The sequence below is a fragment of the Amblyraja radiata genome, chromosome 11, assembly GCF_010909765.2.
Source record: "Amblyraja radiata isolate CabotCenter1 chromosome 11, sAmbRad1.1.pri, whole genome shotgun sequence".
NCBI classification, from domain to species: domain Eukaryota; kingdom Metazoa; phylum Chordata; class Chondrichthyes; order Rajiformes; family Rajidae; genus Amblyraja; species Amblyraja radiata.
In genome coordinates, this window is record NC_045966.1 from 51,757,262 (window position 1) to 51,783,363 (window position 26,102).

The window sequence follows — 26,102 nt, forward strand, 5'->3', positions numbered from 1 at the left end:
CAAATGGTATAGCAGACTCAATGGGCCAAATGGCCTAATTCTGCTCCTATATTTTATTGTCTTATGATCTTATTTACTTATTATCTTCGGTTACCTTGTCCAATATTGGATCTCAAAGAACAACCATTACAATGAAAGGAGGATGACAAAAATGCTGGAGAAACTCAGCGGGTAAGGCAGCATCTATGGAGCAAAGGAATATGTGACGTTTCGGGTCGAGACCTGCTTCAGACTGAAGACGGGTCTCGACCTGAAACGTCGTCTATTCCTTCGCTCCATAGATGCTGCCTCACCCGCTGAGTTTCTCCAGCATTTTTGTCTACCAGCCATTACAATGAAATCAAAATATTTACCTTATTCTCCTGAAAACCAATATATCTTTCCAAAAAAAATTGGTTATGATTAGCTGACATTGATTCCTTAAATTTCCACCTCATCCCTGCCATCCACACTTCCTCCTGGCACCCTTAACTGTTTTCCTGAAGCACAGTTTTGTGGCAAAGAATCTGATCCCATCTCCTTATTCCCCAAATACGCCTTGGTGTTCAATTCCATTTTTGTAGAAATGCCTTGAAAAACATTTTGACTCAATGCATAGAATCAGGACCTTGAGAACCAGAAGAAGAGGCCATTTGGAGCATTGAGCTCAGGCTTGTAATTCCACTCAACCTAAACTTAACCTCCGCCTCCAGCATTCTTTTTAGGAGTTCCTCTTTAATGTTGTTATAGCATCTGGTTACTCCGACCCTCATAAAGTGGGTTCCACAACATACATATGAACTAAGAACAGGAACAGGCCACTCTTCTTGACTCCCCTTGAGTTTGTTTTACTATCCAATATGTTATGGCTAATCTGATTATAACCACAGTTCTGTATTTTGGTTTCTCTGTGGTATCCTTTCATCCCTCTGCTTATCACCTCACGAGCTATGAAAAATACAAGAAAGAGAGACCTCAACTCCAGCATATCGTTTTCAAATTACATGCTCGATTCATCAGTCAATGGGTGGCAAAGCTTAACGCTTATTGCATGCGTCTTATCCACTTTGCTTCATCAGAAGACATTATTCCTTCATACTGATGGGAATCATCCTCAAATTGAAAGGAACTGTGTCGAATGAGAAGGAGCAATTGTGATGTGCAATCGAGGGAATCTTTTCTTGAGAGGAAGGGTGGGGGAATGCACTATTATTAGCAAGATGTCAGACAGGGAGCTGTAGGATCAAGCCTTCATTTAACCACATCATTAATTTCAGCCTAGTATTTCTTATGCAGCAAGACAGAAAATAGCTTGCTCCTCCGACTCTCATTCCTCTCGCCTCTGACCAAGTGCACTACCTACAAAATGTACTGACTTCAGACTGCAGGGAGTACAATCTATAGAAACTCGCTTGGACTTCTTCAAACAGAATTTCCAAACCCGTGACCTTCATCATGAAAGACAAGGGTAGCAGGTGCCTGGGATTATCACCACCTCCAAGTCCCCATCCAACACACACTCGGAAAAGATCACTGCTCTTTCAACATCGCTGGGCCAAAATACTGGAACACCCTCCCTCCCAGTAGGGGTCTTCTTCAGTTTAAGAACAGGAGCAACACATGGCAACAGATGCCAAAGCAGCTAAATTTATAAAACAGCGATGTTCAGCACCATTCTGGCAGGCAATGCTATCCCAAATGGGTAGGGCCGGCAGCATGGACAGAAATTGAGTCACACTTCAGCCGGTCACCTCACTAGCTAAAAGTAGACAGCTTTATATATTTTTAAAAAACAACCTGAGTACTGAGCAGAATGTGGAGATTCAAAAAGAAATAAAACTCTTGCAGATCATGTTATGATGATTGAAGAGAGTGAAGTGAGTGGACTCTCAAGTTATTGCATAAGGAGCCTGGGCTATTTAAAATACAACATGAGACACACAAGGGAAGCAACATGAATAAGTCAGTTATCCGATATAAGAAATTATTTCTTCTTCTCAACTGAAGGACTTGTGATAGTAAATCAGCCGATGCCAAGAAACTCGCTTGGACTTCCTCAAAAGTACTTTCTAAACCAGTGACCTCCATCATGAAAGACAAGGACAGCAGCTGCATGAGATTATTATTATCTCCAAGTCCACATCTTAAACGCACTATGAATGTACTACCGTTCTTTCACCATTGCTGGGTCAAAATACTGAGACCGATCTCAGTTGCTTGGCATCTTCAAGATGGTGGCAGTGGAAGGTGAAGGGGCTGTGAATGGTCCGCAAACTCACGTCCTTTGCACCCTAAAGTTCCGTGAACGGCTTGGGAAGTGGAAGGTGGTGACCTCAGTGTACCGAAGCAGAGGCACGGCTGCTGGACGCGACGGACAGAGCGTCTGTGGCTGGTCATGGGGTGTGGTGTTGGCGGAGGTGGGTCTACGGCACCTGGTGAGTGAGTGGATTGAGCGCAACCTGCGGCAGCTGCACGGAGCTGCAGTGGAGGAGCTGACGGTCTCACATTGGCCAGGCCGACCCCTACTTCCATCCAGTGCTGCCAGAGCACCAGGCTTTAAAGTGAGACTATAATAAATTGAATATCTCCTTGGCCCAAGGGTTTACCAGAGACTTGGAATTTGCAGGATGGTGCTGGAATGGGATGACTCTCCAAGAGCGACGATATGTTCCGAGTGTGTGCTGTCCCAGAAGAAGGTACATTACACCCACTGTATGTACAGTATGATTTAACTGAACTACATACAGAACAATGTATCTCTGTAAACATGCCAATAAATAAACTAACTCAGTAAATGTTATCCGGACCTGATCTTGCCACTGCAGTAGTTAATTTCCTCATCTCGAGAAGGCAAGGCATATTCTCTTTTTGCTGTGAAGTTGTATGTTAAAAGCCTTCAGTGATAATTCACTGAACACACAATTTACAGTGATATTCCAGCATGAACCAAGGGAAAGCGGTATTGTTTTGGGTGCTGACCTCAGACAAGGATTAGACAGAGGGTTTTCTGTCCTGCCAGATTAGTGTTCAATATCCCTTGGTACTTGTGATGGACAGCAATGGTGTTTTCTGACTAATTTTCATTCCTCCAACAACTCCCCAACACCAACAATAAATTGTAGAAACAAGGAACTGCGCATGCTGGTTTACCAAGTAAAGACATAAAATGCTGGAGGAACTGAGCAGGTCAGCATCACTGGTGAACATGGATAGGTGATGTTTCAGGTTGGGAAACTTCACACTGATTCGATAACAATATATTACTGGATCATTATCACATAGTTGCTTGAATGGGAGGTTATTCTCACTGTTGCAATATTACTTCTAAATTGATTCATCGGATATCACCATTACATGTAAAATAGCTTATGGAGTTGTGATCACTGATCCCAAAATGCTCCTTCACGATTGTTGAAGAGAATTCAACATGTGATGATTCCAATTGAGACGGTAAGTCCAGAAATGGACAAAATTCTAACAATATCGAGGAGCGGGAGGTATTTGGAGATGTTATGCAGGTTAGCAATTTATTCCTTGGAGTGCAGGAGTCTGAGGGGTGATCTTATAGAGGTGTATAAAAGCATGAGGGTAATAGATAGAGTCTTTTTTTTTTATCAGTGCAAGGGAATCGAGAACTGGAGGACATAGGTGAGAGGGGAAAGATTTAATAGGAACCCGAGGGAAAACCTTTTCATGCAGAGGAAGGAGGGTAAATTGAACGAGCTGCCAGAGCAAGTAGTTGATCATTTAATAGGCTTTTGGACAGAAACATGTATAGGTATGGTTTAATGGGATATGTGCCAAAGAGGGGCAAGTGGGACTGGCACTGATGGGGCATCTTGGCCGGATGTGCTGCATGAAGCGTGTGCTGCATGACTCCATGATTCCATGGCTCTAATATTTGGTGACCCTCTAACTTCAACACGAGTAACACCACCAGTGCAGTGTAGATTACAGAAATGCAGGAACCAGTAAACTTTGTCGATGTGTTAAATCACTCTTTAACAAAAGGAAAGTAGTGTAGTTGATGTATTATTGGTTGTGAACATTAATCACCACTTTCAAGCTGTTTCCCCCTGAAGGATTATGTAAAGGGACTGGCTGCTCTTAGCTTGCAATATGTCAAGGGACTGGCTGCTCTTGGCTCGCAATATTGTTTTGGAGAGAGTTCCTTTGAAAGAGTCCTTAAATAAACCACTCATGTTGTTTAAGCTGCTTGTGTCTCACATATATCTGTATATCCTACGATGAACTTCAGTGGAGGTGAAGAACCCTGAACCCATATACTTTATTACAGTTGTCTCCAGTCCTCACAAAAATCATCTGATTATTTTTGTCCACTTAGAAGGTGGAAAACCTTCAATATAGATGTTTGTTTCCACCTGTCCATTTTTCCACCTTAATACTTGAAGCTTTAACTTGCCCAACAAACTGTTGACCCCAAGGTCAGACCATGAACTCCTGTCCCCCAGAACTGGCTCATGAACTCCTGACTCTTCAGCGTTTGGCAAGAGTGCCTGAATTTTAAAATGTTTTCATGTCCCTCATGTCCTCATGTCCAAAGAACTCTTGAGCACAACCTGCCCATTCAACTCCTGATGCCATTCCTTTTACTTGCCCACAATTTGCTTTCCCTTTTCTCATGTGTGCTTTATCCCATCTCCTCTGTGGACTCTCAATGTGAAACGTCCAGCATAAAGCTTTCTTCATTGATGGTTAAACACTTAATGACAGCACCAGCCCCAATGCACATTACCTCTCACACTGCCGCTCAGACCAAACATCATCGTGAAGGCAAGGAGACACACGAAGTCCATTCTCAGTTTGCTGCCACTCTGCATCAACCCAATTACTCGAGGCTAGAGCAAAAAAAGGCACAAGAAGAAAGATTAATCAGTTATTCATCCTTTGTCTTTCTCCAGTGCAACTTCCCCAAACGCTTCCTACAGTGGCCTTCAGTGCGAAGGGAATAGCTGGACACTGAGGTTCCATTTTACAGCCAAACACCATTGACATTAGTGTGATGTCAGTGTAGTGATTCATGAATTTTGTTGCCAAAATAATGATTGAATTCAGACACGAGGCCAGGTCACCCCCACACACACACTTTGACAGAATGGCTCCATTCAGTTTGTGAAAAGGAACCGAGTGGAACTCAGAGTATCCGAATGTAAGACTAATCCTATGCAGAATAAGATGGCATGCCCCATTCCTAGCTCAGTTACATTATTGCAAATAACAGAGCCTGCATATTATATACTAGAGCAGTGATATTACATACAGTATTACACAAAGGCATTACTATGTAAGATAAATAAGCTGACCTGTTATGGCAATTCCAACACGTAGCCCAACACAAGCTTCCGTAGAGAGAAGTGGGCTCAGCCTAGACCATCATGGACACAGCCCAACCCACAATTGAAAGCATCTACATGAGGTGTTGCCTCTAGAAGGTGGGATCTGTCATCATGGATCTCCAGCATCCAAATCATGCACGCTTCTTGTGCTACCATGGGGCAGGATTACTGAAGCCTGAAGTCCCACACCACCAGGTTCAGGAACAGCTACTTTCATACATCCACCTGTTTCTTGAACTGACCTGCCCAATCCTAAAGGGCCTGCCCCACTGTACGAGGTAATTCAAGGGTTTTCCTGAGTTCTCCGTTGATTTGAGCTCGTGTAATGTACGTAGCAGGTACGTAGGGGCTCGTACGAGTAAAAGGTAACCATTTTTTCATCACGAGTATTTTTTTACTCATGGACATTTTTAACAGTGTTGAAAAAAAGGCACGAGTTTACCGGATTTCCCGAGTACCTACCGTTACTCGTACGAACCGCTACGTGACATCCACGAGCTCCTACGTACCCGCTATGTACATTACACCAGCTCGAATCAGGGGAGAACTTGGGAGAACTCTTGAATTACCTCGTACGGTGGGACAGGCCCTTAATACAACCTCAGCAATGTAATACTATGCACCACCTCTTGCACTACAATGGTCTTGTTTTTCAATTCTGTTTACTACTATTGTTTAGTTTAGTTTAGAGATATAGTCATTGCCTGAGATTTCCTGAACCACCTGCCTAAGATGCTCCAAGAATTGCAGTGTGAATTCCGTTCATCTCGATACACAATGGACATGATCTTCAGCATGCCACTGCTCCAAGAGAAATGCAAGGAACAGCATCAGCCTTATTTGACATCAACCGGGGGGGGGGGGGGGGGGGGGGGGGGGGGGGGGGGGGATGTGGACCTCCCTGCATGAATACAGCCGCCACAGATATTCATCTCCGTCTTCCATTTGCTTCATGAAGGCACGGAGCCTGTATTTTGAACCAGTGGATCTACATCAGAGCCAATATCTATGAAGATTGGTATCAAACAAGTGTGTGAAATTACCCCAACACATTTTAATCAACCTTTCTTGACATGGTGCTGCACTTTACCTCCAATTACCTTCCCATGGGAGTGGAATTAATCTTCAGGACTAATGGGAAACTCTTCCGTTTACTGCAACCACACCCCAGAACCAGGTTCACACTGCGTTCAGTAGTGTGCTACTGTATACAGATAAGGTTTGCACTTGCACACTCTTGGAGGCTGAGCTCCACGCCATCGTTCGATGGGACATGCAGGATGAAGGTAGGAGCCTTACACTGAATATCTACAAGACGAAGGCTTTATACTAACCTACCTCAACAACTTCCTTTGACAATAAAGATTCATGAAGAGACACTGGAAAATGTGGGTAGACGCTAAAATGCTGCAGTAAGTCAGCGGGACATGCAGTATCTCTGGAGAGCGGGAATGCATGACATTTCGGGTTGAGACCCTTCTTCAGAAAATGTGGACCACTTCTCATATCTCGAGTGTCACCTCTCGGTGAAGGGAGACATTGATGATAAAATTAATCTCCGCCCACAGTGCGCCAGCACACCTTTAGTCAATACAGGAAAGTACTGAATGAAGACCTCAAGTTTTTGAGTTTTCTATATTAGATATTATTGAATATTAGTTAAGCAGTCTGACTATCTGGGGGCAATATAGACATTGTAACAAGTTTAGTTTAGTTTAGTTTCGGGATACAGTACACTATCCTACACACTAGGGACAATTATTATTATTTTTTTAACCAAAGCCAAATTAACCCACAAACCTGTACGTCTTTAGAGTGTGGGAAGAAACCAGAACACCCGGAGAAAACCCACGCGATCACGGGGAGAACGTACAAACTCCATACAGACAGCACCCATAGTCAGGAGCAAACCATGGTCTCTGGTGCCGTAAGGTAGCAACTCTACGGCCATGCGAGCATGCCACCCAAGGTGGAACTGGGGAATGTACACATGGAAACTACAATTTTAGATGTAGAGTGTGGATGAAAAATAGAACAGATCATTTAGAGACTCCAGAGGTAACAATGTGGATTTGTGGAGGGGAGATAAACTTACTACAATTGAATAATTAGGACTAGTATCTGGCAGCAATGAATCAGAGAAGATCTGGAAAAGATGAGGACAAATATTGTAGGTGGAAAATAAGTCAAGCAAATCTGGACAAAGAAAATGGAATCTGGACAGAGAATTGAGAAGGAGCCAGTAATGAGGAGGGAGAACTAATACCAATTAAATTGGGGATCAAAAAGGAAAGTTTAGTGGGAATAAGGTTGGTAAAATGGAAGCTGGGCTTCAAAGACAAGCAAAGTCAGGCAGAGCATGAATGGAGATAGTAGGGAAAATGATCGCAGTGTAATTTCAAGGTTAGGGATTAAAGAGACTCATTAAAGTTAATGTATCATTTCCTTCCCTAGCCACTTCCTGTACTAGCATGGTAGGTTTCATGTTCAAGGGCATTCAAATTCTTCTGAAGATCAAAATCTATTACGTTTCTAATATAAAAAATCCCTGCATTTCTTTGCTTCTTTCCAATATAAATCGACCCATAATTCTCCATTTTATGCATCATCAGACTTCTTCATGTCCTCTTCTACCAATACCCATTTGAAAAGTCTGCCCTAAAACTGCTCTGTTTTCACACTTAACTGTGTGTAATCAGCAAACCTAAATATATTATACTTGGTCCCTTCATGTATCAAGAATATATATTGAATAATTGAGAATCCAACACTGATCTTTTCTACAACTGCGGTTTCTTGTGTCTCTACTGATTTTATAGCAGTCCACGGGTAACCTGAGAATAACCCACTTATGCCTCTTCTCTGTTTTCTATCCTGTTATCAACCTCTGTGCACAGTAATGTACTTATTCATATCCCAATGCATAGATTCTTATAGAATTGCTTACATTTGAAAGATAGGTACATGGCTAAGAAAGGTTTAAGGCATTATGGGACAAAGATGGGTAAATGAGACCAGCGTAGATAGGCATGGATCTTCTTCTTCTTCTTGCGTATGGCGTGCACAGCCTAAAGTTGTAAGACAACTTGTTCTGTTTGATCTTCTGTTTGTGCACGCCAGGTTGATTGCAATTGTCGAAACAGGGTGGACCATGTGAAAGTTTCAATCTACCACCCCATTGGCATGGATGAGTTGGGCTAAAAGGCCTATTTCTGCGCTGTCTGGCTCTATGAAGCCGAGGAGTTATTTAGCCCAACGAAACAATCCTGTTAGGGCCTATCCATTTTCCTTTTGAAAGCCTGGTTGAATTTATCCCAGCTGCTCCTCTCCCCCTGAGGATTCCTAGCTATTTTCGCACACCATCCTTGAATCTTTTGTCCAAATGTTTAAGTCTATGCCCCTTAATGGGAACCACTTCCCTTTCTTTATCCATGGACTTGTATACTCCAGAAACACAAGAGATTGCAGATGCTGGAATCTGAAGCACAGTCAAACTGCTGGAGGAACTCAATGAGTCAAACATCATCTATGGAGGCAAAGGGTTAAGGGATTGAGTCCTGATGCAGGCTCAAGACCAAAACATTGACAACCCCTTCGGTTCCACAGATGCTCCTCGACCCACTGAGCTCCTCCAGCAGTTTGCTATTTTGAACCATGTATGCATCAATCAAATCTTTCTACTCCAGGGATAAGACCCACACCTCCTCCAAGCTAGCTTTGTAACTGAAATCCCTCCAACCAGAAGCTTTTCTAGTGATCATTTTGTTCATTCGATCTGGGGCCTTCACATCCTTCCTTCAGTGCGGTGACCAGAACTGGACACAGTTTAAACCGAACCAGTGTTTTTTATAGGTTGAACATAATTTCCCCATTTTTATATTCAGTGTCTCCTTTTATAGATTCCAATATTTCACATATTTATGTTTCCATGGGTGACCACTCTTTCTACGACACTGCATTAAATGCCTTCCAAATCCAAATCCTAATTTAATCCAAATTAAAATGCAAATGGCTCCACTTTAATCATTAGGCTGGCCACATTCTTGAAAAACACTACTGTGTTACACATGTATTTGTCAGGCACAATTTCCTTTTCAAAAATCTATGCTGAATCTAAGCCCCTGGTCGCCATGTCCTTATTAATGCATTCTGGCATGTTTCTGATGACTGGTCATTTCAGTTTAACTGGTCACTATTCCCTATTTTCTCTTTTCCTCTTTTCTTCTATGGTTGTGTAAAATTTCTTCAGATCAACAAGAATATTTGCAGAGGTTGGCAATGTTTAAAACACAGTGACTGATCATCTTTTTTTAACCAATTTCTTTTGGAATGTCTGCATATAATTCGCTTCTAACTGGCAATTAGCTTCCTTTATTATTTTTGGATGTTTAAAGTAAAATTACTACTCACTTCCTTGAGTTCTGGCATGTTGTTTGTATCACCTATGATAAAAAATTCCACCATAGACATACAAAAAAAATGGTTGCTTGACATTTAAACATTTCTGTACTCCCCATTAAAATTCCTTCTATCCTAGCTATCCTAGGGTCCCACACAAAACTTTCATTACTCACCTTTCTTTCTTATGGAATTTCTTGAAATTCTTGAAATGTATTTAATATGTTATTTTATGCCCAGTCTCTATTTGCTCTGTCAATTCTTGGTCCTAATTTGACTCTTCCAATCCTCAGTCTTGTCAACCTTAATACCTTTTAATAACTTTTCATACTTTGAGTATATTTTTAAATGTCTAATGCCATGCTTAAATTATGGATGGATGACCTTTCCAATGGAGCTTGTATTCTCAAAAATCGTGATTTTTTTCCAGTCATTTGTCTTTGGTTTTCTACCATTTACATTTTAGTTTCCCATTTACAGCGCGAGAGACCCGGGTTCGATCCTGACCGGGTGTTATCTGTATGGAGATTGCATGTTCTCCCTGTGACTGCCTGGGTTTTTTCTCTGGGTGCTCCAATTTCCTCCCACATTCCAAGATATACATATTTGTAGATTAATTAACATGTAAAATTGCCCTAGTGTGTAGGATGCGAAACTGGGATAACATAGAACTAATGTACCAGTGATCATTGGTCAGCGTGGACTTGGTAAGCCAAAGGGCCTTAAGGGTCTCTAAAGTAAAACATAATTCACCCCTTATACCTATATAACTGAAATTACATTGACTGATACAGTCTTTTATCCAGAGTAGGAGAAACAAGAAGCCGAGGACATAGGCTAATAATGAGAGGTGAATGATTTAATAGGAACCTGAGATGCAACTTTTTCACACAAGTGGGTTGGTAAGGTGGACAAGTTTCCAGAAGAGATAGTTGAAGCAGGTTCTAGGCAGATAACAAGATTTAAAAGCCATTTGAACAAGTACATCATGATAGAAATGATTTAGACGGAAATGGGGAAAAGGTGGGACTAGTGTAAATGGAGCATCTTGGTCAGCATGGGCAAGGGCCTGTTTCCATGCTGTGTGACTACAAGTCAAGTCAAGTCAAGTTACTTTTATTTCTATAGCACATTTAAAAAACAACTCTCATTGACCAAAGTGCTTTACATTGGTGGAGGTACTAATGTTATACAACATTGGTTCATAGATTAAGTACATACATAAATACATACATATAGCCCTCACTCAGAGGACACCAAGAAAGGCTTGAGAGTAAAGATGAGTTTTAAATCTCGAATTAAAAGAGTCGATGGAGGGGGCAGTTCTGATGGGAAGAGGGCTGCTGTTCCACGACTCTATGTAAAGTATCACCCTTGAGTTCAATGTAAGATTCTAACGATCTTATGATCAGTCTTTCACAGACGTTTTCTTACCCTGAAATTATTATTCAACGATGGTTAATGGAATGAGACAATATGTAAAACAGCTTGCTCTCGGTCGCTTCCCAACTAGATCATTGTAGGAAAAGACTTGATCGCCTTATATGTCCTTCTCCATCAAATTCTCTTTGCCAGTCTGATTATTATATATGGGGAATTGACAAGGAGATAGAAAAACGAGGTTGTAGAGCAATGTAGCTGCTTTGGGCAATGAAAGGAAGGGATAGAAGTAATGCAGCGCATATATATGGTCAAATTATTAATGGATAAAGCATTCATAACAATCAGAAATAATGTAAAAGCAAAAAGTGAAGCTTCTGTATTTATTGCAAAAACACAAAATGCTGGAGGAACTTAGGTCAGATAGCACCTGTGGAGAAAATGGACAAATGATGTTTTGAATCGGAACCCTTCTTCAAACCCGTCCCGAAACATCATCCGTCCATTTTCCCCCACAGATGCTGCCTGTCCCTCTGAGTTCCTCCTGCATTTTCGTTTAGCTCAAAATTCAAGCACTAGTAGTCCCTTGTGTATCCTATATTTATTGATTAACTTCTGTTACAAACCATTTTATAACTAAAACTCAATAGAACAATGTGATCTTTAGGGGGGGGATCACAAATTCTCACCAGTGTTTCCTGCCAATTTTCTGCCGACAATGATTGGACTTTCTGCTTCTGTGATAGCAGATACTCCTTCAACACTCTCCTTTGCAATTGTTTTTCATGGTTATTACCTCTTCCTTGTCTATTTTACTTGAGCTTCGCCCCTCCCCCCCTCCCCCCCCCCCACCTCCCTCAACTTATCAAATACCCTAGAATATTTAATTCTCCATGCTGGCTGTCAAGCAGCCATGTTAATATAATGGTTATCAGATCAGAGGCCATTCATCTCTATTTGTTTAACTGTTATGAATCTTTTATCCATTGATAAAAAGCTGTTTGTTTTATCCATTTCCGTTCATTTGACTAAATTACTGACCCAGCCCTTTCTTTCGTTGCCCAAATCAGCTACATTGCTCTTTGCCCTCATTTTATTTCTCCTTAAGAATTCCCCGTTACTTTAGCCACAGCCCTCCCCCCACACACACTTCAGTTGAGGCTCTAACAATACTGAGCTGTGCTACTGTACATCACAGAGTTGTGACACCTTATATTGTACAAATCAGAGTTATACAAGGACATAAGAAACGGGGGCACAGGGCATGATGTCTGGGCTCTCCCACAGGCTTAGCTGAGACAATGACTGACCCACTACAGCTGTTCCACATTCCTGCCATCGCCCAGTAATTAATAAGTTATCATCCATCTGTGTTATTGTCTGAGCATTTAAAGCAGAATAGTACAAATGTATGTAATACAAGGAGCAGTGATATTCCACCCAAAACAGTACTGATGTATCCGAGCACAAAGCAGTGTATTTTAATATGATAAACAGCAGCACTTCAGTAGCAGGTACTTTGAGATGCATTATTGTGAGGAAAGTTAGTTTGAAATGTATTTTCCCTACAGAGCCAGTTTACTGTCACATACAGAGCAATGTTAATAAATATGGACCTGCCACCGAAGTCATCATCACTATTGTACTTTAAATGTGTGTTGCTACATGTAATGTACAAAGTTATATATAGACATATAATTGTGTTACAGTTCTTAGACATCTAAAAAGACACGCGATCTGCTGTGATTTGGGGTAGCATACTTGTGTTTGGGTCAGCATGTTATGGGCACAAACTCCACTCCATGTACTCGAAGACGCAGTTTAAGTTTTTTTCCAAAAATAAAATTTATTCAGAATATAAAAACATATACAAAACAAAAACTGCAAAAAGTTCTTCACTCTCAGCTTCTATACATTCATTAGTTTCATGCTCAGTAGCGTTGGGTCTTATCTTTAAACAAAACACCCGTGCCACTTAAGTGGCCTTCTGCAATGATATCCCATCCTTTGTTTGAGGAGTGTTCCCACCAGACTCTGCTCCTTAGTGTCCAGCAGAGGAAGGACCCTAGACTGTGGTCCTCCCCCACTGAGCCTTGGCGTAGACTGTATCGAGCTTCAGTGAGTCCCTCAGCACGTACTCCAGCAGTCTGGAATGAGCCAGTCGGCAACAATCCCAGATGGACATCTTACTGGGCTGGGAATCCAACCAAAGAGCGTCTTTGACCGAGTTGACAATTGTCCAGCAGAACTTGATATCCATCTCCAAATGTTTACGTTGACACTCCAGTGCCCCACCGACAGAGCTCTGAATTGTTTATGGGGCCATCTTTCGCACAAAGTATTCAACCGAGATATAATTTACTCTCTCAGTTGGTTGTAAGATATCTCAGGATAAAAAGCTGGCTTGGTAGTCTAGGCAATATTTTCCTCTCAATCAGCCTCACTAAACCAGATTGTCTGACTGTTTATTTCAATGGTACTTCTGGGAGTTTCATGTGTAAAAACTGGCTGCAATATTTCCCGCATTGCAACAATGGCTACACTTCACAAAACACCTCATTGCTTGTAATTCGTTCCCTTTCTCACAGCGGTCTGATCACGATACAGTGACATTACTGTTTATAAAGTACATGTCACATTATTCAAAGAGCAGATGATATATATAGCAGTTATTGTATATAACAGATTAATACTATATTACATAGTCTCACTGCATGCAATACAAAGAGCATTATTATTTTGCACAGACATTTTTTCATCTACTATTTGAATGCAAGAGGCATTAAAGGTTTATTTAAATAGGGAAAAGTCACGATAAAAAGCGCAGCAGTATTATCATAATTCAGTGGTACTATTTCATAATACTTATAATATGTGCAGTGTATAAGGATGTTCAAATGTAATATATCCATATTGATATTACTGTTGGTTTTTGTCGTCTAACGTCAACTAGAACCAACCGTGCCAGGCACCAAACCCAAACAACGGATGGCACCAGGACAACACCTGCCTTATACTACCTGGAAAGCCCTAAACCGCCTCCGCACTGGATTGGGACGTTGCGGACTCTACCTGAAGAAGTGGGGCCTCTCGAACTCTGACAACTGTGGAGAGGTACAGACAATGGCCCACCTACTGACTTGCGGTGGAGAGGCATGCACTGTGGGCGATCTCCACAGAGGCACAGATGTGGCACTGGCTGTGGCAAAGCGATGGTAGAACGTTGTCTGACACACGAGCGAACGACTGATATTACAAATGTAATATTCCTAATATCTAATTATTGGCAGGGGATTATTTTCTGCAGAGAATATTAAGCCGTGCCACAATGATACACTACACTGACCTCACTGTAACATTATGAGTGGTTTAATGTGATTTTCTATATAATTCAAAAAATAAATGTAATACTGTATAAACCTAAATAATATTTCTGAAGTGCCATAACCATATCTTGTGCTGTGACATCTTCACTGTAATAGTTTTACACCACCTACATTTAATTTTTATATATTTCTACAGACAACACGACACACTTTGTAACACTGATATCAGAAAGAACTTAAGACCTCCCTGGAGCCCTCTGATACACTGAACACAAATTCATCACTCTCACACCATTTCATGTTGCATGCATATCTTACTATTGCTTTATTCATATTCTCCACAATCCTTATTCAACCTTCAGAGTAACGTTCTGTCATTTGCCTCTCGCCCCTCCACATTTCATATCTCTCGCGATAAGAGTCTTTTTTTAAAGTGGTCACCAAAGGGATTGACGAGATTGACGAGGGTGGGGCTGTGGACATTACCTATATGGACTTTAGCAAGGCCTTTTGAGTAGCTCACACATGGTAGGCTGCTCTGGAAGGTTGTATCACATGGAATTCAAAGTGACTAGTCAATTCCATTCAAAACTGGCTGAGGGTGGGAGTCAAAGAGTAGTTGTGCAGTGTTTGGTAGCCTGTGACCAGTGAAGTGCCACAGGGGTTAATGCTGGGCCTGTTGCTGTCTGTTACATGTGTTACATACATTAACGATTTGGTTGACAATTATTAGTAAAATTCCAGATACCTAAATTGATGGGTCAGAGAATATTAAGGAAGATTATCTATCAGGATCTAGATCCGTGGGCCAAGGAATGGCAAATAAAATTTACTCTTACATGTGTGAGGTTTTACACTTTGTATGTCAAACCAGGGCAGGACCTATACAGCATATGGCAGAGCCCTCTTGAGTGTTGTAAAAGAGAGAGAGATCTAGGAGTATTTGTGCATGGTTCCATCAAAGTGTCAACTCAGATGGACAGTGGTGGAGAAGGCGGTTGGCATGCTTGCCTTCACTGGGATGGATATTGAGTCCAAAAGTTGAGACATCATCATTCAGCTTTTACAAGCCATTGGTCACCCAACTATAGGAAGGATATCGTTAAGTTGGAAAAGATGCAGAAAGGATTTACCAGGACGTTACCTGGACTTGCAGGCTTGTGTTATAGGTGGAGGCTCAAGACACTGTGGCTTTTTTTCTCTGGAGCATAGGAGGCTGATGCGTGACCTCATTGAGGTGTACACGATCGTAGAGGGCTTGGATAAGACTCAGTCTTTTTCCAAGGGTAGTGGATTCTAAAACCAGAGGGCATAGGTTTAAGGTGAGATGGAAAAGATTTAATAGGGACTACAGGGACAGCTTTTTCACTCAGAGGGTAGTTTGTACCTGGAATGAGCTGCCAGAGAAAACAGTTGAAGAAACTACAATTACAACATTCAAAAGACATTGGGACCGATGTATACCGAAGGGTTTAGAGCGATATGGGCCAAATGTGGGCAAACGGGACAACAGGGTGGGCCAAAGGGCCTGTTTCAATCCTGAATAGCGCTATGATTGTGACTCTATCCAATACCAAATGACCTTCACAATAATAGTTTTACAAATTCTCTCACTAACGAACATATAATTACATAACTCGCTGCCCCCCAAACTCAGACTGCTCAAACTCCCCGACCAGATACCACACAGACCTCTCACATGCAACCACCCTCATGGCAACAATCTAAAATCCCTGCTCAAATACCAGCTAATATTTTCATATAATATTGCTGATATTGGCATTCTTTCTATAATCCATCCCTCACTTGCAAACTATTAAATTCACTCCAAAATGCAGCTTTATAGAAAGTCGACTTCTTGGATTGCAGCGCATTTTGCTAAACTTTAATATCGGTGCCTAACTAAATAGAAAGAAAAGAAAATAAAGTCTGGTGGTTTTATTTTACAGAGATGTCGAACAGTAGAAGCAAAAGCCTAAATATTAAAATTACAGCTAATTGCTGCTGCTGATGTTAATGAAATCAGGAACAAGCAGGCAGTGTTATTTCAGCATTATTTCAATTGCTTTTTAAAAATCACTTAGCAAGTACAGTGACTTTTTGTTCAAGAGTTTAGATTTTTCCACTCCCAGGGCATGAAGTAGAAGGACGTCCTTTATATGCGATTGCACCCAGCTGCTCTAAATATACATTATCCAGGATGTACCAAAGACCTTGGAAAGATCACCTTAACTCCCAATACATTCCTTGTCCCATGGAAAAGGAGCAGGGTAAGGTGGAGGTAGACGAGAGAGATGGCGAGAGAGAGATTGCGAGAGAAGATATTAGAGGATGAGAGAGAGAGAGGCGCTAAGATGAGGAGAAGAGGAGAGATCGAGAGATAGAGAGCTCGAGAGCGATCGATATCTCGCTCTCTCTCTATCTCTCTCTCTCGCTCTTATATACTCTCTCTCTCTCTGATATCTTGATCCTCTATCTCTCTCTCCTTCTTCTCTCTCTCTCTCTCTCTCTCTCTCTCTCTCTCTCTCTTATTTTACTAGCTTTCTGGACATTTTGTTTCTGTTAATAAGTACGTTAGAACTAGAGACAGAAGGTGCCCATTTGCCCCCTCGTACCTGCTTTACCATTCAATAATGAGTGCCACTTTCCTGCATCAGCCCCACATCTCTCGATTCCCTCTTTCGGTCACTTTAGCTCATCCAGATCTGGTTTGTTACCTCTGCCATCATTTGCCTCTTATCTTATCTTATTTTGGCCCATACATTAGGAAATAATCGGATAACTTCAATCCTGATATATGATGATGGAATTGATTACAATCAAAACCCATTCTGCCCCTGTACCCATTTCTCTAGAATGTGTCTGCTTATCTCACTGCCATTCTGTCCACTCGCACATGGGGTCTATATGCGTGTGCTTCCGTCTAACACGAACACACTCTTTTTCTTAAAATGGTTAACGTGCACTAACGTTCTCGGATACCCCAATAATAAAGCAACTTACCCCACGATATCTGCATCCACCAACTCAGATGGCTGTCCATAAACCTTCCACTGTGGTGGTAAATCAAACCATCGCACACTGATGCCAAGATTACAGACAATATTCCAATACCGAAACAGAAACGGTCTTGAGGGTTTGCAAATTTCAGTATATGTATATTTTTAAAAAAGAGTCAATGATTTCCTGAATCTGTTGGTGTAAATCACCCAGGAGAACGGTTTAAATGTCACTGTAAGATCTCTGGGAATTCACATCTGAGTGTCCCGATGTGAAAGCATTCAGTGGCAGCAGGCATTACTGATTTTCCTTGCTACGTATTCATAGGGTTGTGTGCCTGAGTTTGCGAGCCGGTCAGATTGCTGCTGTCACGTTGGAGGTGTGGAACACACTGTTAAACAAGCCGCAAACTTCTCCACTCAAACTTTCACACAACTTTCACACAAGCCCCAAAGTTTTCACCAATCAGATTGGAGAGGGTCGCTGGCCGCTGCCCTCTGCTGGGAGCTCTCGGCTATTGCCAACACTGGGTGGAAATATGCATCAAGAGAGTCAATCCGCCTGGATTTCACCACTTACCCTTTTGACCGCGCAGACTATCATTCCGGTTTTATGGCGATCATCATCTGGTTATCCTAGCTTAGAGTAGGGGAATCTAGGACCAGAGGACATAGGTTCAAGGTGAAGGGGAAACGATTTAATAGGAATCTGAGGGGTGACTTTTTCATGCAAAGTGTGGTGGGTGTATGGAACAAGCTGCCAGATGAGGTAGTTGAGGCTGGGACTATCCCGACTTTAAGAAACAGTTAGACAGGTACAGGTTTGGAGGGATATGGACCAAGAGCAGACAGATGGGACTAGTGTAGCTGGGACATGCTGGCCGAAGGGTCTGTTAACACACTGTATCACTCTATGACTCCATTTTCCTGTTCATGTATAGTCAATTTCTCTATCTCTGCTCCCAAGATGAAGCTTTCCATTCCAGGATGTCCGAGATGTCCTCTTTAGTTTATGTGTTTTGTGCCCTGTTGTCATAGATGAATAGCTCACCTTCATCTCCTCAGCGTTCTCCCCCACAGATGGAAACTGAATAGTTACCCTGGTTCTCGCTTTTCACCCCAGCAGCTTTCGCATCCAATATATAATTCTCCCGACATTTTCACCACCTTCCACGTGATCCCACCTCCAGTCACATCGTCCCATCCCAACCCCTTTCTGCTTTCTGTAGATACCACTCTTTCTGCACCCTCTTGGTTCACTCATCCCTCACCGCTGAAACGACCTCTTCCCCTTGTACTTTCCCCTGCAATCTCAGGAGATTGTGCCTCCACCCTCACATCCATCCAAAGACCACATCAGCGATCTTCCAGGTGAGGCAGGGGTTCATGTGCACCTCCTCCAACCTTGCCCATTGTATTCAAAACTCCCAATGTGGCCTTCTTTACATCAACGAGACCAAGTGCAGACTAGGCGACTGCTTCGTTGAACACTTGCGCTCGGACTGTGAAGACTTGTTGGAGCTCCAGGTTGCTAACCATTTTAACCCCTTCCCATTCCCATACCGACTCTCTGCCCCCTACATCATGCATTGGCAGAGTGAGAACACACGCAAACTAGAAGGATTTCTCCTTCGGTGGCACAATGGCGCAGAGGTGGAGTTGCTGCCTTACAGCGCCGGATACCCGGGTTCGATCCTAACTACGGGTGCAGGCTGTACGAAGTTTATATGTTCTCCCCGTGACCTCGTGGGTTTTCTCCGAGACCTTCGGTTTCCTCCCACGCTCCAAAGACGTCCAGGTATGTAGGTTAATTGGCTTGGTGAATATGTAAATTGTCCCTAGTGTGTGTAGGATAGTGTTAATGTGCGGGGATTGCTGGTCAGTCCAGACTCGGTGGGCCTGTTTCCGTGCTGTATCTCTAAACTAAACTAAAACAATCTAAACTAAAGGAGAGCAGCTCATATCATGTGCAGGTAGATTAAAACCCAATGGTAAGAACATTGAATTCTGAAATTTTAAGTAATTCACCCCTTTTTCCTGCCCCCCTCCCCCTCCCCCTCAATGTTCGCACATTTCCCCCATCATCTCCACCACCCCAATCACTCTGCTCCTTTCCCCCCTAGTCCCGCATGCTCACCCCGTCCTTTAGTCCAATATTTCCTTTCCTCCCCCTCTTCCCCCCCCCCCCCCCCCCCCCCCATCCCTCCCTCAAGTTTTTATCTGACATTCTTTAGTTGCCATTGCACCTCTCGCCTTTCTCAATATCTCCACCATCTGCCAATCAATCCCTTCATCTGTATCCACCTCTCACTTTCCAGGCTTTGCCTCACCCCACCTCCCCTGTCCAACTCCCCCCTTCCACTCCCACTCCCACTCCATCAGTCTGAATAAAGGTCCTGACTTAAAATGTCATCTGTCTATTCCCTCCAGAGATGCTGCCTGACCTGCTGAGTTCCTCCAGCAGTTTGTTTTTCTTTTTGCTCAAGATTTGCAGTTTCTTGTATCTTTTAAACATTTTTAATTGTTTGCTGATATATATTAATTTTAATAACCACTAGACCAAGTGGGACCCGTTGGGTCCCTGTCACATGGGAGGCCTGATCCCCCAACGCAGTATTCCACCACACACCCATAGCCCCCAACTGCGCTGACATGGCAATTAAGTTCAATGTGAACGCATCTCACTCTCCTCTTCAGTCCCCTATTCACCTCCTCCATTATCCTCCCTTTCCCCACCCTCCACCAACCCTCCTCTGCTTCCTCACCTCACCCCCTCCCACCCCTCCTCTCCGTTCCCCCTCCCCTCTTCCATCACCTCGCCATCCCTCTTCCTACCCCTATCCACCTCCATTCCCCCTCATCCCCCAGCCCTACCTCTCCCTCCTCTTCACCCTCCCTCTTCTTTCCCCTCTCCTCCCCTCCCTCCCTGACATCTCCCTTCCTCTCCTTTCCCCTACCCTCAGTCACTCCCTCCCTCCCTCCCTCTCTCTATAACCCCTCTCCCTACCTGCTCCCCCACCACCCACAATAAAAATGTACTTGCCCTGGGTGGGGGCTGTCGGAGGTGACTTTTGGTGATTTTAATGAATTCTTGTGGAGGGAGCCCTACCTTTTGTCCAACATGAAAAAGGTAAAAATGCAGGTGAAAGTGGGACAGAATCTAAATATATGAAAGAAAGTTGAAATTTAGCCCAATTTCTCAATTCGAAGGATTTTAGTTTAGCTGACTTTAGTATAATCACACGTACTGAGGTACAATGATAAGCTGAAGATAGAGACACAAAGCTGGAGCACCTCAGAGGGTCAGACAGCATCTCTAGAGCCATTCCTTTACTCCAGAGATTTTGTCTGACCCGCTGAGTTACTCCAGCTTTTTGTGTCTATCTTCGGTTTAAAGCAGCATCTGCAGTTCCTTCTATGCATATAACGAAAAGCTTTTGTTTACGTGGTATCCAGTCAATGACGACTATACATGAACACAGTCAAGCCATCCACAGGGTACAGTTAAAAGGATAAAAGGTACAACATTTACTGCAAGATATAACATTGAGGTCCTACAAAGTCTGGTTGAAGATAGTTCAAAGGTCTCCTATGAGGTAGATGGGAGGTCAGGACCATACTCCAGCCGATGAGAGGACCGTCCAGATGCCTGATAACAGCTGAGAAGAAACTGTCTCTGAATCTGGAAGTATGGGTTTTCAACCTTCTGTTTCCCCTGACTGATCCTTGATTATGCTGGTGGCCTTGCTGAAGCAGTATGAAGTATAGATGGAGTCAATGGATGATGAGGTTGATGCTCTGGACGAGAGACCAGCCAGAGGTTGGCCATCCGGAAGAAATATTGTGAATGGCCTGCAGAAGTTAATTACTTTTCCCCATGCAGATCAATCAAGCAGCACACAGTAGCTTTGAAATACAAAGCACAAATTCCATATTATGACCAGCAGGACCATTTCACATTATCACAGATTTCCCAGGAAAAGCGCTCACATTTGGGACCATTTTGCGCTGGTTAAAATGGAATATTGTAAGCCCTACTATATATGGTAAACACAGCACACTCCATTATGGCCGACATATTACATAATTTCTCTGAATGACCCTTGAGCAAGAAGGCAACCATTAACTAGATCCCTGCTGGTGGTGTGTGCACCTGAGTGAATGCTGGGGTTGGGTTTAGCTCTGCTGCAGTCCTCGTGATTCAATGCATCACCAAAACTCCTGTCAAGACTCACAGGGCTCTATCTCACTGTGGATCAGTGAAATAGCTAATAAAATTGCTGCCTCACAGCTCCACTGACTTGGATTCAATTCTGGTCTCTGCTGTTGTCTATGTGGAGTTTGCACATTCTCCCTTTCACCATTTGGGTGCTCTGGTTTCCTCCCACATCCCAACGATGTGTGTGGTGGTAGGTCGATTTGTCTGTGTAAATGGTTCTGAATGTGTAAGCAGTGGGAGATCCTGGAGAGAATTAGAGTCAGGGTTATGAAGTCAAACAACATGAAAACAAGCCCTTCAGCCCAGCTTGCCCATGTTGACCAAGATGCCCCATGTCTTTTAAATGTTGTTATAGTACCTGCCTGAACTACCTCCCCTGGCAGCTCATTCCATATACCCACCACCCTTTGTATGAAAAGATACCCCTCAGGTGGCTATTAGATCTTTCCCCTCTCAGCTTAAACCCGTGTCCTCTGGTTTTTGATTCCTCTACTCTGAGTAAAAGACTCTGCCCTATCTATTCCCCTCATGATCTTATACATCTCTATAAGATCATCCGTCATTCTCTTGCTTTCCAAGGAATAGAGTCCTGGCCTGTCCAACCACTCCCCATAACTCAGGCCCTCAAGTCCTGGCAACATCCTCATTAATCTTTTCTGTACCCTTTCTAGTTTAATGGTTAATGGGAATGTGGTGAGAATAAACTGGGATTAAGGTAGGATTAGTGTAGATCGGTGCTTGCTGGTCAGTGTGGACTCAGTGGGATGTTTCCAAGTGTGAATCTAGACAAGAGAGTCAAGAGTGTTTTATTGTCATAAGTCCCAGATAGAACAATGAAATTCTTACTCTCTGCAGCACAACAGAATATGTAAACATGTTGATAGACAAGAGAGAGAATATATACACATACTCAAAAAACAAACAATAATAGTGCAATAATAATAATAATAATAATAATAATAGTCTATTGTAGTTCAGAGCCTATATGAGGTTGTAGTGTTTAATTGCATGATGGCTGTAGGGAAGAAGCTGTTTCTGAACCTGGGCGTTACAGTTTTCAGGCTTCTGTACCTTCTTCCCGATGGTAGGAGTGAAATGAGTGTGTGGCCAGGATGGTGTGGGTCTCTGATGATGCTGGCAGCCTTTTTGAGGCAGCGACTGATAAATCCCTTTGATGGTGGGGAGGTCAGAGCTGGTGAAAGAGCCGGTGACAAGTGGACCTCAGTACTTCTGCCATTGAGTACATTGGCACTGAGCATATAGGCAGTCTACATATATAAAATGGCACTAGCACAACAGATATCATTTTACAAGTTAACTAAGCAGTCATTGTTAATATTGATGTAAATTAATAAGGAGAGGGATAAGCTGACATTGGATGTATCAGTTTTACTGCAGGGTAAAGGTAACTACAGAGGAATGAGGGGGATCTGGCTAAAATTGTTTGGAAGTGGAACCTAGCAGGAATGACAGTGGAACAGTAAAGGCATGAGTTTCTGGAAGTAATTTGAAAGATGCAGGACCTTTTCATCCCAAAAGAGAACAAACATACTAAGGGGAGAATGAAGCGACAATGGCTGACAAAGGAGGTCAAAGGAAGCTGAAAGCAAAAGAGAAGGCATATAATATGGCAAAGATTAGCGGGAAGCTAGAGGATTGGGAGGCTTTTAATAACCAACAGAAGCCAACTATAAAGCAATAAGGGCATAAAAGATTAAATATGAAGGTAAGCAAGTAAATAATATTAAAGTGGATACCACAAGTATTTTTTAGATATATTAAGAGTGAAAGAGGGGCAAGAGTGGCCATTTGACTGCTGGAGAAGTAGTAATGGGGAACAAAGAAATGGCGGATTACTTCAATATGTTTTTCTCTTTAGTCTTCACAATGGAAGACACCAGCAACATACCAGAAATTCAAGAGTCAGTGGGCAGAAGAGAATGCAGTCATTATTACTAAGGAAAAGGTGCTTGAATAGCTAAAAGTTCTGAAGGTGGATAAGTCACTTGGACCAGATAGACGACACCCCAGGATTCAGAAAGAGGTAGCTGCAGAGATTGTGTAGGCATTAGTAGTGATCTTTCAAGAATCACTAGAGTCAGGAATGGTTCCAGAGGATTGGAAAATCACAAATATAACTCCACTGTTCAAGATGGGATTGGGGCAATAGAAAGGAAATTATAGGCCAGTTAGCCTGATTTCAGTGGTTGGTAAGATATTACAGCCCATTATTAAGGATGAGATTTTGTGACACTTGGAAGCTCATGATAAAATAGGTCAAAGTCAACATGGTTTTCCTAAGGGGAGATCTTGCATGACAAATCCGTTGGAATCTTTTGAAGGAGTAACACGATGGATGGACAAAGGAGTGTCAGTGGAGGATAGTTCATTTGGATTTTCAAACAGCCTTTGATAAAGTCCCAGTTTGATAAAGTGGCAGATTGAACACAGCGTAGTAATGCCATACACTTTTACCCGACTCTTTTACCCAGAGTAGGGGAATCAAGGCATAAACTATTTTCTAATTGAGGAGAGGATTCAGAAATCAGAGGTGCAAAGACGCTTGGGGGTGCTGGTGTAGGATTCCCATTAGGTTAATTTGCAGGTTGAGTCGGTAGTCGGATGCAATGTCAGCATTTATTTCTAGAGGACTTGAATATAAAACAAGGATGTTATGCCTAGGCTTTATAAGGTGCTGGTCAGACCACATTTGGAATATTGTGAGCAGTTTTGGGCCCCATATCTGGGGAAGGAGATGTTGATGTTGGAGATGGTCCAGAGGAGGTTTATGAGAATAATCGCAGAGATGATTGGGTTACAATATGAGGAGCAGTTAAATGGCTCTGGGCCTGTAAACTCGCTGGAGTTTAGAAGGATGAGGGGGATCTTATTGAAACTTAACGAATAATGAACGGCCAAGATAGAGTGGATGTGGAGAGAATGTTTCCAGTAGTGGGAGAGTCTCGAACCAAAGGGCATAGCCTCAGAGTATAAGGATGTATGTTTAGAATGGAGATGTGGAGGAGGTTCTTTAGCCAAAGGGTGATGTATCAGTGGAATTCATTACCACAGACAGCTGTGCCGGCCAAGCCATTGGGCATTTTAAAGTGGAGATTGGTAGGTTCTTGATTAGTAAGGGTCTCAAGTAATGGCAGGAGAATGGGGTGTAGAGGGAATAATAGATGACCCATTATTAAATGACGGAGTATTGTTCAGCAAAATGGCCTAATTTTGTCTCTAAGCTTAGTTTAGTTTAGAGACACAGTGCGGTAACAGGCCCTTCAACCCACCAGGTCCGCACCAACCAGCGACCCCCACACATTAACACTACCCTATACACACTATGAACAATTTACATTTATATCAAGCCAATAACCTACAAACCTGACCATCTTTGGAGTGTGGGAGTTAACCGAAGATCTCGGAGAAAACCCATGCGGTCACAGGAAGAATGTACAAACTCCGTATAGACAGCACCCGTAGTCGAGATCGAACCTGGGTCTCCGGAGCAGCAAGTGCTGTCAGGCAGCAACTCGACCGCTGCGCCACCTTGCTGCCCATGTCTTACGATCTTATGGTCTAAATTGAGAAAAAAAGAGTTGACTGTTAAACGTGAAGTCAGGGAGATAGGAAGTGAGTGTGACGTAGTGGTGGATGTGAGGTGGTACTGAAAGGGCAGATTTGGGAATGGAAGGGAGAAGATAAGAAAGTGGGACTCCTCTGCTTGCACTTCGCTGAGTTCACAAATCAGGCTTGAGGCAGAGATGGTGCTGCAATTCATTTCAGATCCTGTAGACTGGGGGTTGGGGGGGGGGGGGGGGGGGAGGGGGGGGGAGGAAAATTTGTTACAATTATCTAGGTCCGAATAAAGTTTCCAAACCGAAACGCTGCCCTCCACAGATGTTGCCCTCCACAGATGTTGCCAGACTCCCTCAGTTACTCTGCAACTTTGTATTTTGATTGAGAACTCATTATGATCTGATGATCTCTGCTACAAAATACCTGAATGTGGAAGAAGGGTCAGGATTGTACTGAGATCATTTATGATGCTGCCCGGGATCAAACAGGCTCACATGTGGACAATGCCTACCTAGTTGAGGCATCAGGGTGGGGGTAGGGATGCACGACTGATGAACGTAGAACCGGACATACACACGCAGTGTTGCAGCAGTTAGTACTGCTGTCACACTACCCAATGGATCTAAGTGAATGCTGCTGTCACACGACACAATGGATCCAGGTGAGTTCTGCTGTCACATTTCAGTGGGGACAGGGTCAGCATTGCTGCCAGTTAGTGCTGTTCTAACACTGCATCAGGGGCTGGCTTGATACTGTTGCCACACTACACAATGGATCCAAGTGAATGCTGCTGTCACACTACAGAGGGGAATGGCTTTGTACTGCTGTTACACGACCCACTGGATCCAGGTGAGTTCTGCTGTTA

General features: G+C 42.9%; 1 protein-coding gene across 1 annotated transcript in view; it reads right to left on the reverse strand.

The window, feature by feature from the left end:
- LOC116978639 (fibroblast growth factor receptor-like 1) overlaps positions 1 to 17,850 on the reverse strand; it is a 166,251-nt gene extending 148,401 nt beyond the window's left edge. The window contains exons 1-2 of the mRNA XM_033029926.1: positions 17,444 to 17,850; positions 4,736 to 4,838 (exon numbers count right to left, since the gene is read on the reverse strand). Coding sequence (XP_032885817.1) covers positions 4,736 to 4,820 — 85 coding nt within the window. The 5' untranslated portion in view covers positions 4,821 to 4,838; positions 17,444 to 17,850. The remainder of the gene's footprint in view (positions 1 to 4,735; positions 4,839 to 17,443) is intronic.
- Between the last annotated feature and the right edge of the window lie 8,252 nt (positions 17,851 to 26,102).